General features: G+C 34.7%; 1 protein-coding gene across 2 annotated transcripts in view; it reads right to left on the reverse strand.

The window, feature by feature from the left end:
* Nucleotides 1-1,893: 1,893 nt before the first annotated feature.
* Nucleotides 1,894-18,771, reverse strand: part of tek (TEK tyrosine kinase, endothelial) — a 66,376-nt gene continuing 49,498 nt past the window's right edge. Inside the window, exons 12-23 of one of the 2 annotated variants that reach the window (XM_049463402.1) lie at nt 18,374-18,667; nt 14,063-14,374; nt 12,778-12,893; nt 11,583-11,793; nt 10,585-10,695; nt 8,770-8,960; nt 6,864-6,977; nt 6,654-6,724; nt 5,518-5,558; nt 5,252-5,348; nt 3,891-3,990; nt 1,894-2,530 (exon numbers count right to left, since the gene is read on the reverse strand). In XM_049463402.1, the coding sequence (XP_049319359.1) occupies nt 2,456-2,530; nt 3,891-3,990; nt 5,252-5,348; nt 5,518-5,558; nt 6,654-6,724; nt 6,864-6,977; nt 8,770-8,960; nt 10,585-10,695; nt 11,583-11,793; nt 12,778-12,893; nt 14,063-14,374; nt 18,374-18,667 (1,733 nt within the window). In that variant the 3' untranslated portion in view covers nt 1,894-2,455. Of the gene's footprint in view, nt 2,531-3,890; nt 3,991-5,251; nt 5,349-5,517; nt 5,559-6,653; nt 6,725-6,863; nt 6,978-8,769; nt 8,961-10,584; nt 10,696-11,582; nt 11,794-12,777; nt 12,915-14,062; nt 14,375-18,373; nt 18,668-18,771 lie in introns of both variants that reach the window. The other variant, XM_049463352.1, reaches the window with a different exon arrangement.

Genomic DNA, 18,771 nt, shown 5'->3' on the forward strand with positions numbered 1-18,771 from the left:
CATTGTTACCAGTGTTTCTTGTAGTTGTAGTAGTGTAACAATTTAAGAAATAAAAACTTCAAAAACATCAGTGTTACCAAAATGTATTGCCACTAGCACTTTGTTACCAGTGTAAAATGGCTGTGATCAAAGAGTCCCAATGTTACCGGTATGTATTGGTAGAAGCTCTTTCAGAGCCTAACTGCTTTCACTGTATTGTTTTTTTTTTTTTTGCAGTAAAGCACATCAGTAATACCAGTATGTATTTCTTGCAGCTTCTTCTTCTCAGTCACAGAGTCACAGTGTAAAAAGAGTCACAGTGTTGTTGCGATGATGAATTTCTAGTAGTCCCTTTAAGAGTCAGTGAAAATAGTCTCTGTGTTCAAAGCATGCATTGCCAGTAGTTTTTTTTTTTTATATATATATCTTCAGTATTACCAGTATGTATTTTCAGTAGCTGATTCTGTGTTTAGCACTGTATTGCTGGCAGCTCTTTTAGAGGCTTTGAAAAGAGAATAAATGTTTATAAATTGAAAATAAAGTGAAACGATTGGAAATACAATATATGCATTTCTAATAAAGTGGCCACCTACTGAAAGTACATTTAGATGTTTCTAATAAAGTGACCATTGAATGAAGAACAACGGAGGTGTTTTAATAAAGTGGCCACAGTTTACAAGGATCATTTAGGTGTGTAATAAAATGGCAGCAAAGAGCAGCGTAGGTGTTTCTTATAAACTGGCCATAGACATACACTACTTTTAGGTGTTTCCACTAAAGTGTCTTCATGCAAAAAAAACAGTTTTGGTGTTACTAATAAGATGGCCACAGAGTGGCGCTACAACATTAGTATTTCCAATAAATTGCCCATAGTCAAAGTTCAATGTTGGCCCTGGTGAAAGAAATATATACTTGGTTGTACTTGAAGCATATTGAGAAATGTCTAAGTATGCTGTAAATATAAAATAATGTATAATTTTATAAAATATAAAATGAACAGATTTATGTACTTACTTAAAATATATCAAACGTATGATTTTATCAAATGTTTAAAAGTAAATGTGATCATACATTTTAAAAGGTAAAATATAGTGTACTACTATGAAGTACACTTTTAGTTTAATGTAATTCAATATACTTGTAAAATACTTATTTCCAAATATACTTTTGTACATTTTTGGCAAAGTGTGTTAAAAACAGCTGTTACAGTAGTTCACTTAAACAATAATGTATCATGTAAAAAGTAAATTAAATGCCTACTAATGCTAAAAATTGTTGTACAGTATATTAAAATATATAAAAATATATTTTCTACGCATACTAGAGGTGTGCTACCTACTAAAGACAGGAACAAGAAGCGTTTTTGTCCTCTAATGTAAATAGATCACATATATTTAACATCAATTCTTAGTACATGTCTAATATACCTTGTGTATAATAATAGTGATACAGTTGTAATACTCATTAAATGTATTATAATTGTACTGTGGGCATATTTAAAATATTGGGTTACATACATGAAGTAGTATTAGTTTAAATGTTACTTAAGTATATTTAAAATAGTTCCATTTTAGTACAGTTAAGTACATTTAGCACAATTTAAGTAAGACTTTTGTACTATTTTTATACTGTAATTAAAGTATAATAAGTACAAAAATAGTTTTATCACTCTTTAAATATACTGATTAATAATAATGTGGCTACAAGAGCACTTTAGTGCACTATAGCATAATAATGCTTAGTATACTTTAATCTACTTTTTTTTTTCTTTTTTTTAAACCAGGGGGTGTTTCTAATAAAGTGTCCACAGACAAATTACAGTGTAATACAGGAATGTTGCACACATCTTTCTTAAAGTCTGGTTTTAATCATTTCTAGCTCTGGGGTTTCACAAACCACAAAATTATTTCACAATTTCACAATTAAAAAAAAGTTTATTGGTCCCATAAAAGTCATCAGAGTACAGTTTTCCAACATGTTTGCACAAAGTGCCATTTACAGTAGCTCTCCGAAGCCCAGTCTCTCAGCAGAAATCATACAAACGCTGCGTCTCCAGCTCAGGATTTCTATTATACATCTACAGTTTCTGCTCTCAGCTCTCAGAAACATGTTTAATACAGGAACACACACACACACACACACACAACACACAGGGTTATCACACACTCCGCCAGAGCCTTTATACAGCTGCTTTCACACACAACACACACACACACACACACACACACACACACACACTCACACACACTGACTGGGATGTTTTGATGATACTCTTTTTTTAGTAATCAGACAGCTGGAATACACAATGTGTGCAACAGAATTGTAGTCCGTGAATCCTGATCAGAGGATTACATAAACTTTAATACCCATATTATACATGGCCACAACATAGGAGCTTCACGCAGCAGCTCCAGGCCTTCCTCTTCTCCCAGGCTGATAAAGATAAAGGCCCAGGAACAGCCGGGAACAGCCCGGATCAGCCGGCCTCCTCTGCAGAGCAGTCGATGCCCGCATAGGTGAATTTCTCATACAGCGTGGTGTTTACATACGTCTGGAGGAAGAAAAATCAAAATTAAAATCATTTTATTAAGAGAAAATTTGAGTGTTCCAGCAGCTTCCACATACAGATACACACGTTACCAAAAAATACATAGAAATAATAAAACAAGAATACAATAAAACGACCAACGCTCGCGAGAACTGCGACCTGCTTTCCGACCTTTAGTTCTAACAGTTCTACAAGGATTACTGGTTCATTCTTTACAAACTAACATACAGACACTCTGGCAGAAACTGGAAAGAGACCGAATATGTCTGTGAAAGCCAGAAAATGAGAAGGAGAAACGAATCCGTTTGAAACATTTATTACACTCTTTTAGATCTCAAATAATGCAAAGAAAACAAGTTTATATTCATAAAGTTTTAAGTGTTCAGAAATCAATGTTTGGTGGAATAATGCTGGTGGTTTTTAATTACAGTTTTCATTCATATTGGCATGTTCTCCTCCACCAGTCTTACACACTGCTTTTGGATAACTTTATGCTGCTTTACTCCTGGTGCAAAAATTCAAGCAGTTCAGTTTGGTTTGATGGCTTGTGATCAACCATCTTCCTCTTGATTATTTTAATTTGGTAAAATCAAGAAAAACATCATCATTAAGTGGTCTCTTAATTTTTTCCAGAGTTGTACACTATATTGCCAAAAGTATTCTCTTGCCTGCATTGCATTTGGTGACGTGAGGCTTGGATGGATTTTATTGATTCTAGTTTAATTTCATACTTAACATTTTAGTCATCCAATAAGCATCAGCTTTATTTAGAAAAAGAAAATCCTACTGGATAGTTTAAAAAATGATGGGACATGATGTTTATCAGCATTGATGAGAGTAACGGCGTTAAAATAAGCGGCGGTACTAACGCCGTTACTTTTTTCAGTAATGAGTAATCTAACTAATTACTCTGACTGTAATTAATAACGCCGTTACCATTTCCCACACCCCGTTACTGCACGTTACTTTAGCAGCTCAATTAACTTTTTTTTTTTTTTTACAAAAGTAACACAATACAACAATTACTTTTACTGGTAACTGGTTACTTTTATAGTGGAGTAACTCCGTTAGTAACTCAGTTACTGTTTTGGAGATGTAACAAGTAACTATAACTTATTATTTTTTAAAGTAACGTGCCCAACACTGTTTGTCAGTAACATTAGCTCGTTGAATAATTAAATCATTAGCTGACTACCAAACTGAGATTAGTCTAATGTAAACTCAATAACACTATAGTATTAATCTGCATTTATCTCTCTCTATTACTAATATCACTATAAATACTGCTGGCATACTAACCTGAAAGACAGCACAGACATATATCTATGATACATCTTGATCTATAACTTCTCTCCTTCTTTACCTTTCTCTCCTCCAGCATTCGGTTGAGTGCCACCAGGATTTGAGCGAATGAGGGTCTTTCGTAGGGCTTCTCTCTCCAGCACTGTCTCATCAGCTCATATCTACAGAGAGAGAGAGAGAGAGAGAAAGAATTAGACAACTGTTCTTCATCAATCTATACAGAATCCCAATTTCCTTGATATTGTGTAGAATTTGTGGATGATAGGAAACCACTTTCAATATGCATGAGCATCCTGCCAGTCGCAGTAGAGGTGGCGAGATAATGTTGGTGTTAAATTAAAGGAATTTCTTTTTTCTCTTAAGGATATTTTTACTCACCATGTTGTGCATGTTCTTATTACCCATAAATACATTTAATAAACATTTATTTATAGGACAAATCTTAACTAAAATGTATACATTGATGTCTCTGGCTTTTTAGACATTTGTATCCACACTGCAAAAAAATGAATAATAGCAAAGTTCAGGACAATACATATTTTGTCTCTGTTTCTAAACATTGTGTAAGAATAATCCACCCTATTTCAATTTTACTTAAAATAAGCACAAAAATCACCAATCAAGCCAAAATCCAGCTGTGAATTTTTGGTTAATAGAATGTTTTTGAACTTACAGTTAACATTCAATCTATTAAGCTTTCTGGATGTTCTTATTTTTATTTATTCTTGTTTTGGTTATGGTTTTTTAGAACGTTAACCTTAATATAATCATACAGCTCTGGAAAAAAATAAGAGCTTGAAAATGATGAGATTCTTTAATTTGATCAAATTTAAAACCTCTGAAATATAATCAAGAGGAAGATGGATGATCACAAGCCATCAAACCAAACTGAACTGCTTGAATTTTTACACCAGGAGTAAAGACATAAAGTTATCCAAAAGCAGTGTGTAAGACTGGTGGAGGAGAACATGCCAATATGCATGAAAACTGTGATTAAAAACCACCAGGATTATTCCACCAAATATTGATTTCTGAACTCTTAAAACTTTATGAATATGAACTTGTTTTCTTTGCATTATTTGAGGTCTGAAAGCTCTAGACCTTTTTTCTTATTTCAGGCATTTCTCATTTTCTGCAAATAAATGCTCTAAATGATAATATTTTTATTTGGAATTTGGGAGAAATGTTGTCTGTAGTTTATAGAATAAAACAACAATGTTCATTTTACTCAAACATAAACCTATAAATAGCAAAATCAGAGAAACTAAAGTCATCTCTTATTTTTTATAGAGCTGTATATAAATAGAGCTGTATATAGAGCTATTTTGTGAATTCACCACTACTGCGAAGAACTCCTAATAACTCCAAATAACTCCAAACTCCAAATTTTTCTCTGACATATACAAACACACAGAAACGTACACTTCGTCATCACAGTTGAGGGGTTTCTCCAGACGGTAGCCCTGCGGCAGCTTTTCATAAAGTTCAGCGCAGGTCATGCCACAGTACGGCGTCCCACCTGCAAACCAAACCAAACCAAAAGAGCTGAATTAACATTATTCAGTCATCAGAGGCTAATTTATGAGAATATTAATATTTAACAAGCATATCTGCTCTATAACTGTGACATAAGATACTTTTGTTAAAGATATATTCTATCAAGAAAAAAAATTGCATTGTAAATATACCTAAACTCACCACCTCCCAGAGAAGCACCCCATATGACCATCTGAAACAGAGAGAGAGAGAGAGAGAGAGAGAGATACAGAGAGCATTATAGTGACTGTTATAAGCTTGTATCATAACTTATATCTACTAACGTAGGCATACAAAAATGCTATAAAAATATAAGTATATGAATTTACAGCAGTGGTGTGCAGTGAGGCCCTTCTAACACTTCAGAGAAGGGGTGACAATAAGTGCATGTAAATAATTACATAATTAATTCTTTAATAAGAATTTATTTTATAAATTAACTAAAATAAAAAAACAGCAACTAATTCAAAGCATTTATGTGTGTTTTTTAGTTGCTACAGGACTCTTATCTGACTGACAGCGGTTTTAACCAATCAAAGCTTTTCTTAAATGGCTTCTGCCCCCATGTGACTGCATGACCCTTCTCCTGATTTTTTTAAGGGTGTAGTAATTAATCTATTAGCAAAGTCGAAGGACAATCTAACCAATCAGATTCATGATTTTCACTACGGGGGCAGGGCCATGGCTGTCTAACTCCTTCTCAGTGCTGTGGTGAAGGTGTTACACGATGCTTAGTCATAAACGGAGCTCATGCTGGATTAAATCAATAGTTAGCGAACTATCATGGAATTGCGGCTGCAAATGAGACAGATATTGAATCATATTCTATTAAAAATCCTTTTTAAAGGCTGTCCTTCAATGTGAAACTAATTCACAATAATAGACGGCCTGACTGGTGAGTTTTTGTGTGTACTTAATGTTTTGGCTGTCCTGGTGTACTGTAGGAATACAAATGAGTGATCTTTGCTGGACGGTTGTACTTGTAGTAAAATTAAGCATTTATTGTTGAGTTTTTATTTATTATTGTATACTTCTGTAGTTTGTAGCTGTATTTGTGGGCTGTTGATGTGTATTAAGTTAATATAACTAAGTCAAGAGAGAGAGTATGTAGTTATTGTAATATTTATCTATGTGTCGGTCGGCCGGCGGCGGGGTGGTGGGTATGGGGGGGTGGTTGCAGTAGGGGTACCCACTATATTCACTGCACGCCACTGATTTACAGAGTTTCTAGTTTTTATCACTGATACTGTTTTTTTTAGCTCTTTTTAAAGATGCTGTAGACTCTTACACGTCACTGTTGGTTGTATACACACTGTAGTTCAGAGACTCAATGGCCATCCATCGCACTGGTAAACGGCCCTGTAGACACGAACGAACAGTAATTCATATAAAACCATATAACACGTTCATACGATCAATGTCAATAATCTTATTAAATTAATGAGTAATTAATTAATAATTAAATCAAGGCTAGAATGTGCGTTCAGTTATTAATTACCATTGTCTTCTTGACGTAAACCTCCTGCCCTCGCGAGAGGCCGAAATCAGCGATCTTCGCTACGAAGTTCTCCCCCACCAGGATGTTTCTGGCTGCTAAATCTCTGTGGATAAACTACAGACAGACATCAGATCAGACATTAACCACAATACACACAGAATCATTATGAGTTCTATATAGGTTTTTTTCATGAGGGTACAATGGTGGCTGTGACATTGATTATGGGACATAGTATCTAGGTGTCACGTCTGGTGCTGAAAGTGCTCCTGTTCCTCCCACACTCAGCTCTAAAGGAGGCTCTCAGCCTAACAACTACAATACCCAGAACGCACCACCCGCTGACATCACACACACACACCCGATCACGAGACACATCACCTGCCTCCTCCAGGAAGTCCCGAATACTGATTACCTGCTCTATTTAAGAGCTTCCCACGCACACACCTGTGTCGAGTATTGTTGGTTTATCCTCGTTACAAAGCGTTCTATCTCTAGTCTCTGTTATGTTGTGTATGACCTTGCTTTTTGTTTTCTCGACGCCGATTTCTACCTGTTTCTCTGATATTGGATTTATCGTGTTTGACCTGGACTGTTTATCGTTTTTTGCCTACTGGATTATCTCTGCTGCTGGATTCCCTGTGTATGATTCTCTGGACTGTCCCTGTTTATGGCACGCTTTCGTCTACGTGGTTCCTGTTTGTTGTGATTACCCATTTTCCGTTTTTGACAAACGCTATACTGTTGTTTATTTTTAATAAACAGCTAATCTCCATCTGTACATATCTGAGTCCTGTCCTGACTATGAATCTAGGGCATCAAGAACAATTAATTAATAAATCAATCAATAAATGAATGAATAAATGAAGTAAGTAAGTAAATAAATACATTTAAAGTCCTGAAGTGTTCACCTTGATTTAAAACTATCTACACACCACACTAATCAATATAAATATCAAAAGAGCATAAGATTGGGTCAACTTCTACCTTTTTTTGTCTGGTTTTAGGTGTGATTTTATTATCGCCCACACCTGTTACTTGCCACGGGTGAGTATAAACGAGCATCACATGCTTGAATCAAAGTTATTTACCCAATATTTTCCAGCATTGTTAGGAGTTGTGGGTAAAATTATATGAATGTAACCTTTTTCTTAGTTTTTCTTGTGTATATTTAAACAAATTAAATTAATATGTCTATAACAAACCGTGTAATTTCAATAATTTTCAGAGAGAAATATTAAATTTTCTGGAATCATTCCATGGTTGTCATGAGTGTAGTCGGTACTACTTTAAAATGAGGCTCCTTTGTAAAGAGTTTATAAATATTTGATAAAGGGGATTATGAATGGTTATTAACTAGGTTGTACTTTAAAAACATTAATAAGCAGTTACAAACACATACTGGCTACATACTATTTATAAACCCTTTATAAGGAAGCATTATTTAAAGTGGTACTTAAGAAATCCCAATTAAAAAAAAGGTTATTTGTGTAGAACGCAGGAAAGGGCTGATACGTGCTGAGTTCATTTTAATATTTCTGTATTAAATGAAGGAAAGCCAATATTTAAAACCAGTATAACATTCCCTATTATGTAGGGTAAACTAAAGCTACAGTGAGATACTTTTTGTTCATCAGATATACAGTACCATTAATAGTAACATCATCTCATTCATTATTTTATTATATTATAGATTAATAATTAAGACATCAAAACTATGAAGAAACACACAGTATCCTACAATGATTATCCCACAAGTGCCTCACGCTGGATCACTGCAAACGTTCCCAGTATGACATTATACAATACAAACAGACCCTAGACCATATCCATTCATAAAGAACAAGACTGAAGACACATAAATGATGGCATAAAGCCGCAGCTTCACCGACCCTCTCAGACTGCTCACCTGTTTCTGGCTCAGGTAATCCATCCCTCGGGCTACATCTGCAGCGAAGTGAAGCAGCTGCTGTGAGGTGAGGGTGGAGGCGGTGCTGTTGGCGATGGCGAAGGCGGGGTCTGTCTCCAGCACCCGGCTCTTCCTCAGGAAGTCCAGCAGGTTACCGTGAGGGGCGTATTCAATAGCCAAATACAGATAACCTGAGGAACAGTACAGCAGAGTTAACTATATGTCCTGAGCCTTTTGTGACTTTAATGACTTTATTTTTAATTCTTTTGACTATTTATTATATTTACAATACTTCAGACTACACATCAAATCATATTTTTCAGCTTTATTTGCTCACTTTTTATTTTCTGTCATTTGTGTATCTACCCTGTTATGGCAAAATGTATGACGGAGTTTTAGTGAGTTTTGTTTCAAAGATACATTTTAATTTCCCTAAATTATTAAAATTACCACAACAGGGTGGAAAGCTTAAATTTCATCTCTTTAAACTCAGTATGGAGAAAATATGAGAAATATTAAGTAAAATTAATATTATTATTTGCTGATTAATAATGATTATATTCATTAGGAAGTATCTTCAATCCCTTTAAAACAGGGGTTCTTAACCGTTTTAACTGCACGACCCCCTTGTATTCTCCAGAAAATTGTTCGACCCCCCATAATTGGCAGCATAAATAAAATGGTTGGGATGGTTGGAACTGCATTAAGGCACAAATATTTTCTATGCATGGCTTAGTAGGGCTCAGGAATATTTTTACTGGAAAAGCTCGACCTTTTAAAAAACGCTTCATTTTAATCCAGCCTGGACTTGCAGAGCTGTGGCGCGTATGAGTGAACCTATATCGAGATTGAGATTGAAGAGTCAAGTAAAGTGGCGAATTAATCAGTTTGAATCAGCAAAATAATACAACCGATTTTAAAGCATGCGGATCCCTGAATTAAGCCTGAGAACGAGTCGGTTTGATTCAGTAAAGAAAAACAAAGTTTAGTGCCCAAATCTGATTTGTCTAGTTGTCTAGTTTAGCTGAGAAAACGTGACCCCCCTGGAAGTATGTCACGAGTCACGACCCCCTGGATGGTCCTGACCCCCAGGTTAGGAACCCCTGCTTTAAAATAAAGCATTGAGAAGCATGTCAAAGGCAACTTTCTTAAGAGGTTGTCTGAAAATGACAGTGGATAAGGAGTCATTGGACATAGAATTGAATATAGAATTAAAATGCCTAAATTGCCTTTAAAAATCTACAAAAAAAAAACATTCCCCACTTTAAAAAGAAAACTGTATTAAATGTAAAAAGCTTTATTTTGAAGTTTAATATTCCTCTATATGTATAATATTGTGTTTATTCAGAGTAAATCTTGAAAAATATATTGTTACACAATGCTAATATAAAATTTAAACATCTATACTGCAACACAAAGAAGAAGTTACAGTAATATTGGCCCTTGAAATGATTGGTTTTGTAAATTTTAGACTTCTAAATGAGAGATTCCAGTCAAAGGGGTCTAACTATATGTAATTAAGCTGTAATTAAGTAAGCGCTGTTTGAACAACATATTTAACAGCACTGATAAAATCTGACAAAAATGTGATAACCAGTTTGTAATGTTTTGCTCAAAAATGCACAGAAAACTTGATTTTTTGACCAGTTATGGCTACTGCGCCTGCGCAGATCTCCACAGCGAGGAGGAGCTTCCCCACAGCAGACTGACTCTCCTCAGCTCTCCACACAAGCAGCAAGCTGATTGGCTGATTCATACAGAGGTCAGTGGCCTGTCTCCTCATTAATAAGCTCTGTGTTACAGTGGAATACACACCTCGGTGTTCGCAGGCCCCCAGCAGGTTGATGATGTTCGGGTGATGGCCCAATTTACACAGCACCTCCAGCTCCCCCGCAAAGTCCCGGTGATCATCTTTAGAGGCGTATTCTAAAATACAGAACAACAAAAACAATATGTTATCAATTAATAAAAAAAAAAAAATGTTGATAATTCTTTAAGGCTATAATCCACATATTTCAAAAGCTAACCCATTTAAAAGAAACATGCATTAAAGTAAAAGTTTTAAGTATTCCTAACATGGAAAAGTACATACTTTTAACAATAAAGTTAATATGTACTAAAATACATTCTAAATGTGCTATTTTGGAACAATTTATGGCAACTTAAGTATATTTATAAGTATATATTAAGTATATACAATATATATATATATGTAATTAAGCTATATTTAAATACAACATTAAAGCATTAGGTTGTGCTTTTGAGTGATGCTTTTTCATATAACCTCTGCAAACTTAAGTAGATTTAAGTATGAATTTTTAAACATCATTTTTAATACAGTTGAAGTATATTGTAAATGTACTAATTTGCATATTGATGCACATTTTGTGTGCAACTTATTGCTACTGGGAAAAAAATGACATTAAAGTGCCCTTTAAGCAGTATTTATATATATATATATATATAAATTATAAATATAAATATAATTATATATATAAATTTAACATTGTAACATGTAATATATATATATATATATATATCTTTTTTTTATTTTTTATTTTTAACACAATTGTATCAGCACAATATTTAATTTAAAGAATATTTTACATTTTATGGAAATACAGAGAAGGTATATTTATTGCGTATTTTCGTAAAGTATATTTAATGTACTTTAATGATTCTTTACCCAGTTTGAACATGCTTTTAATGCTCTTAATTACTTAATTAATTACTTAAGTACACTTTTTACAAGGGTGCCGTCACATCAGGATAAAGACTCTCTACACACAGAACATCCAACTCCCAGCTCTGACCTTTCATCCTCTTGATGGCGGCGTCCATCCTCAGCCCGTCCTTCTTGATTCGAGCTTTCAGCACCTGGCCGAAGTTCCCCTCTCCGATCACGTCCTGGAACTTGATGTCGCTCCACTCCAGCATGGGATAGGTGACGGACTGGGTGGAGGTGCGGGGTTTTTTAGGCATGGTCAGAGAGCCCGAGTTAAACTGGACCACCGGTTCCTCTCTCTGAGCAACAGCGAGATAACATCAGGTAGATTTAATGTGGTGGATTAAAAACAGTTACTGAGTAAAAACTCAAAAATTACAATTTTATAAATGCCCCTAAAACTAAAAAATATTCTAGCTTTAAATATTGTTTTTTTAAGCTGTATTTTTAAAATAAATTAATACTAACACTTTATTTAAATGCTCTATTATAGACATCTCATAGATGCTCAACTGGCATTCAACTAACATTTAATGAATGGCTATTAAATACAACTTAAATAGGTTAAATTAAATAGAGAATCATTTACTTTCATCTTGCTATTCAGATTCATTTAATCGGCATGCAACTGAATGTTATTTGAGCATCTATAAGGCCTCTATAAAATAGTAATAAAAAATAAAACAATATCAGATACATTTTAATAAATCTAAATCTATATCTATATAAAATAAATATATGTATACATTTGTAAATTAGTTTAAATTTAGATTATACTACATTAGTACAATATGTTATGAATATTGAATACTGATTCCTTTTTGTATTTTTAATAAAATGTTAAATATATTTATTAAATAAAAAACACCACATTATTAAAAATACAACCATTTTGCCATGCATACTTTATTATTTTTCTATAATAATTTTTCTATATTTCTTTATATTGTACATTGAATATTAAAACAAATATGTTTCAGTATTTCTGTTAATTGAAGTATTGACTAAAATACTTTCTGTCCTTTGTAGATTACTACAGGACAAACAACTTTATTTTAAAAAAAAATTAACACTTTTAAAAAATAATATTTATAAATAAAAGGGAAAAAAACATTCTTTACAAACAAATGACAGGACAACTGTGATCGTAATCAAATGTATATATATATATATATATATATATATATATATATATATATATATATATATATATATATATATATATATATATATATATATATATTTATTTATGAACACAGGACTTGAAAAAGTCAAAAGTGTACCATGCGTCTCTGAAAGGAGGCTCTCTTCAGCTGCAGGACGATGCAGAAGGCCAGCAGGATGGTCAGGCAGGTCATTCCAGCCGAACCCAGAATCGCATAAAACAGCATGTTCCCATCTGCACCAAAGCCATACAGCCCTTAGACACAGCAACACAAGGCATCATCATTTACTACAGCTTTAAAAGCATTTACAATGTTGTAAATAGTAATGTTTATATTTGTACTGCAGTCTATGGCTTCCTCCCTCTTATCTGCAGTTTACTACTCCCCCAATCAAATAAAAGGCTTTTGGCAAAGGTATGTTTTCCCTAAAACCTTGCTGGGATCTGATCTCTGATCTCCTGACTCTTGAAGAGCAGCAGTTAGACTTTAGGGCCACCCTAGAACTGTGAAATAACACTACATAAAACACAGCGGTTCGTAAATCACTGTTTCTATTATGTCTTGGACATAGAAATATACTAGTGCATCTTAATATCATTGAAAAAGTTACTTTATTTCAGTATTTCAGTTCAAAATGTGAATGTATATATTGTATAGATGTTTTACACGCAGAGAAAACCCAAAAATCAGTGTTAATATTATATAAGACCATTGGTATTTTTGCCAGTGTGGGCAGTGTGCCAAGTCCTGCTGGAAAATGAAATCTGCACCTCCATAAAAGTTATCAGCATGACATGTCTCTCCAAACCATCACTGACCATCAGTAAATTTTATATTTCATTTGTAAATCAAGGGAGCAGAGTCTGGAGGAAGAGTGGCGAGACACACAGTCCAAACTGCTTGAGGTCTAGTGAGAAGTTTCCACCAATCAGTGATGGTTTGGAGAGACATGTCATCTGCTGGTGTTGACCCACTGTGTTTTATTATCAAGTCTAAAGTCAGTGCAGTTTTGTTTTCCCACAAAATCTTACAGCACTTCATGTTTCCCTCTGCTACTGACAACTTTTATGGAGATGCAGATTTCATTTTCCAGCAGGATTTGGCACACTGCCCACACTGGTGCCAAAAGTACCAATTGGTCTTATGTAATATTCTAACTTTCTAAGAAACTGATTTTTGGGTTTTCATTGGCTGTAAACCATAATCATCAGCAATAAAAGAAATAAATGCTTAAAATATATGACTTAATTACTGAAATAACTTTTCAAAAATGCACTAGAATACACAGGTTCGCAGCTCTACAGTGGAGCAACTGTCTAACTGTCTGCTTGGAAAAAGGTTCAATACATATAGCAGCACTATGCTCTTTAGTGTGTAAAGTGTTTATGGCTATAAGACTCACGTGCGCTCTCTTGTGGGGTCAGTGTCTTCAGGGGGATCTCCGCTTTCTCTGCACTCTCTCCAATATTATTGATGGTCCAGAGCTCCAGCAGATAGTCAGCATTGGATCTGAGACCACGCAGCTGGAAGTGCATGCTTCTCTGACCTGCCTGCACCCCCAGCTCCACCTGCTGCTTGTAGTCAGCCTCCTCTGCCTCCAGGTAGCGAATAATCACTTTAGAGATAGAATGACCTTCAGCAATGTTCCAAGATATGATGGTGGAGGAATCGGTGGTGTTGGAGGCGGAGACATCAGAGGGAGCAGGAGGGATCACTGGGGAATGGATATGAGATCAAATTCAAAGATCAAAAGGAGTTTAAAACATTATATCAAAGATAACAATCGGATTATACAAACACTGCAGGTCCCATTAAAGCATGAGTAGAGTGATAAATCACTCTGCTGATCAATTTTTATCTGTGTTATTGAGCTCTACTAAGGCATGAGTAGACTGATAAATCATTGTGTGACTGAGCTCTACTAAAACATGAGTAGACTGATAAATCATTGTTTTACTGAGCTCTACTAAAACATGAGTAGACTGATAAATCATTGTGTTACTGAGCTCTACTAAAACATGAGTAGACTGATAAATCATTGTGTTACTGAGCTCTACTTAAACATGAGTAGACTGATAAATCATTGTGTTACTGAGCTCTACTAAAACATGAGTAGACTGATAAATCATTGTGTTACTGAGCTCTACTAAAACATGAGTAGACTGATAAATCATTGTGTTATTGAGCTCTACTAAAGCATGAGTAGACTGATAAATCATTGTGTTACTGAGCTCTACTTAAACATGAGTAGACTGATAAATCATTGTGTTACTGAGCTCTACTAAAACATGAGTAGACTGATAAATCATTGTGTTACTGAGCTCTACTAAAACATGAGTAGACTGATAAATCATTGTGTTACTGAGCTTTATTAAAGCATGAGTAGACTGATAAATCATTGTGTTACTGAGCTCTACTAAAACATGAGTAGACTGATAAATCATTGTGTTACTGAGCTCTACTAAAACATGAGTAGACTGATAAATCATTGTGTTACTGAGCTCTACTTAAACATGAGTAGACTGATAAATCATTGTGTTACTGAGCTCTATTAAAACATGAGTAGACTGATAAATCATTGTGTTACTGAGCTCTACTTAAACATGAGTAGACTGATAAATCATTGTGTTACTGAGCTCTATTAAAACATGAGTAGACTGATAAATCATTGTGTTACTGAGCTCTACTAAAACATGAGTAGACTGATAAATCATTGTGTTACTGAGCTCTATTAAAACATGAGTAGACTGATAAATCATTGTGTTACTGAGCTCTACTTAAACATGAGTAGGCTGATAAATCCCTGTGCTAATCAGTTATTTATCTCAGTGTTACTGAGCTCTACTAAAGCATGAGTAGATGGATAAATCAATGTTACTAAGCTCTACTATAGCAAAAGTAGACTGATAAATTACTGTGCCGATCAGTTATTTATCTAAGTGTTACTGAGCTCTAATAAAGCATGAGTAGACTGATAAATCATACTGCTGATCAGTAATTTATCTTAGTGATAATGAGCTCTACTAAAGCATGAGTAGACTGATAAATCATTGTGTTACTGAGCTCTACTAAAGCATGAGTAGACTGATAAATCATTGTGTGACTGAGCTCTACTAAAACATGAGTAGACTGATAAATCATTGTGTTACTGAGCTCTACTTAAACATGAGTAGACTGATAAATCATTGTTACTGAGCTCTACTAAAACATGAGTAGACTGATAAATCATTGTGTGACTGAGCTCTACTAAAACATGAGTAGACTGATAAATCATTTTGTTACTGAGCTCTATTAAAGCATGAGTAGACTGATAAATCATTGTGTTACTGAGCTCTACTAAAGCATGAGTAGACTGATAAATCATTGTGTTACTGAGCTCTACTTAAACATGAGTAGACTGATAAATCATTGTGTTACTGAGCTCTACTAAAACATGAGTAGACTGATAAATCATTGTGTTACTGAGCTCTATTAAAACATGAGTAGACTGATAAATCATTGTGTTACTGAGCTCTACTTAAACATGAGTAGGCTGATAAATCCCTGTGCTAATCAGTTATTTATCTCAGTGTTACTGAGCTCTACTAAAGCATGAGTAGATGGATAAATCAATGTTACTAAGCTCTACTATAGCAAAAGTAGACTGATAAATTACTGTGCCGATCAGTTATTTATCTAAGTGTTACTGAGCTCTAATAAAGCATGAGTAGACTGATAAATCATACTGCTGATCAGTAATTTATCTTAGTGATAATGAGCTCTACTAAAGCATGAGTAGACTGATAAATCATTGTGTTACTGAGCTCTACTAAAGCATGAGTAGACTGATAAATCATTGTGTGACTGAGCTCTACTAAAACATGAGTAGACTGATAAATCATTGTGTTACTGAGCTCTACTTAAACATGAGTAGACTGATAAATCATTGTTACTGAGCTCTACTAAAACATGAGTAGACTGATAAATCATTGTGTGACTGAGCTCTACTAAAACATGAGTAGACTGATAAATCATTTTGTTACTGAGCTCTATTAAAGCATGAGTAGACTGATAAATCATTGTGTTACTGAGCTCTACTAAAGCATGAGTAGACTGATAAATCATTGTGTTACTGAGCTCTACTTAAACATGAGTAGACTGATAAATCACTCTGCTGATCATTTTTTATCTGTGTTATTGAGCTCTTCTAAAGCATGAGTAGACTGATAAATCATTGTGTTACTGAGCTCTACTAAAACATGAGTAGGCTGATAAATCCTTGTGCTAATCAGTTATTTATCTCAGTGTTACTGAGCTCTACTAAAGCATGAGTAGATGGATAAATCAATGTTACTAAGCTCTACTATAGCAAAAGTAGACTGATAAATTACTGTGCCGATCAGTTATTTATCTAAGTGTTACTGAGCTCTAATAAAGCATGAGTAGACTGATAAATCACACAGCTGATCAGTAATTTATCTTAGTGATAATGAGCTCTACTAAAGCATGAGTAGTCTGATAAATCACACTGCTGATCAGTAATTTATCTTAGTGATAATGAGCTCTACTAAAGCATGAGTAGACTGTTAAATTACTCATCTGATCAGTTATTTATCTAAGTGTTACTGAGCTCTATTAATGCATGAGTAGACTGATATATCACTGTGCTGATCAGTTATTTATCTCAGTGTTACTGAGCTCTACTAAAGCATAAGTAGATTAATAAATCACTCTGCTGATCAGTTGTTTATCACAGTGTTACTAAACATTTATAAAGCATGAGTAGACTCATAATTCACTATGTTTTCGAGCTTTACTAAAGTATGAGTAGACTAATAAATCACTGTACTGATCAGTTATTATTGCAATGTTACTAAGCTCTACTAAAGTATGAGTATACTGATAAATCACTGTACTGATCAGTTATTATTGCAGTGTTACTAAGCTCTACTAAATCATGAGTAGACTAATAAATCACTCTGCCGATCAGTTGTTTATCTCAGTGTTACTGAACACTTATAAAGCATGAGTAGACTCATAATTCACTGTTTTCGAGCTCTACTAGAGCATGAGTAAACTGATAAATCACTATGATGTTGTGCTCTACTAAAGCATAAGTTGACTGATAAATAACTGTTTTCAAGCTCTACTAAAGCACTCAAGCACTGATAAATCTCTGTGCTGATCAGTTATTTATCTCGGTGTTACTGAGCTCTGATAAAGCATGGCTGATAAATCACTGTCATTGTTCTCTACTAAAGCATGATTATACTAATAATTCACTATGTTTTTGAGCTCTACTAAAGCATGAGTAGACTGAAAATCTCTGTGATGATCAGTTATTTATCTCAGTATTACTGAGCACTCCTAAAGCATGAGTAGACTGATAAATCACTGTTCAGATCAGTTATTTATCACAGCATTTCTGAACTTTATTAAAGCATGAGTAGACTGATAAACCAATGTGGTAATCAGTTATTTATCTCAGGGTTAATAAAGTTCCACTAAAGATGCAACCCACAAGACAGTAATTATATATTTTATGATGGTTTCCTGATACATTTACATGAATAAAATAAATTTTAGCAACTAATAACAGCAAGAAACATACTCTAAATACTCTATCTAGTGACATTTGGCCTTTTTTTTGGAAATAACCCCATTCCAATAGGATGAACCAGACCTCCACAGAGCACAGATTGCCTCATTCAGCTTAAACTAAAGCCCTAATTACCGTTGCTGAGGGTCCAGGCGCTCACGGTGGGGCAGGCCTGGCCCGCCGCCCGGCTGCTCAGCCCTACCCTGCACTGGTACTTTTGTCTGGGCTTCAGATTGGTCAGCTGAGTGCCGTTGGAGTTGGAGTGCAGCTGGAGGCTCCATGAACTGGCTATGTCATCTCCCTGCCGACACGTCACCTCATAGAACCAGTCGTCTTTACCCAGAGCTGTGCTGGGGGTGGGATCCCAGGACAGGGCCAGGGAGGTCTGATTCAGAGGGGTCAGTTTGACCCCTAGTGGGAGAGGCATATCTGTGGGAAAAGGGAAAAAGGACATTCTGCTTAGTTGTTTTCACTACATTTTTAGTTACTGTGAATTGCAGTGCTTTCGGAAAGCAAGTAAATGTTATCAGGAA

The sequence above is a fragment of the Astyanax mexicanus genome, chromosome 1, assembly GCF_023375975.1.
Source record: "Astyanax mexicanus isolate ESR-SI-001 chromosome 1, AstMex3_surface, whole genome shotgun sequence".
Taxonomy (NCBI): Eukaryota; Metazoa; Chordata; class Actinopteri; order Characiformes; family Acestrorhamphidae; genus Astyanax; species Astyanax mexicanus.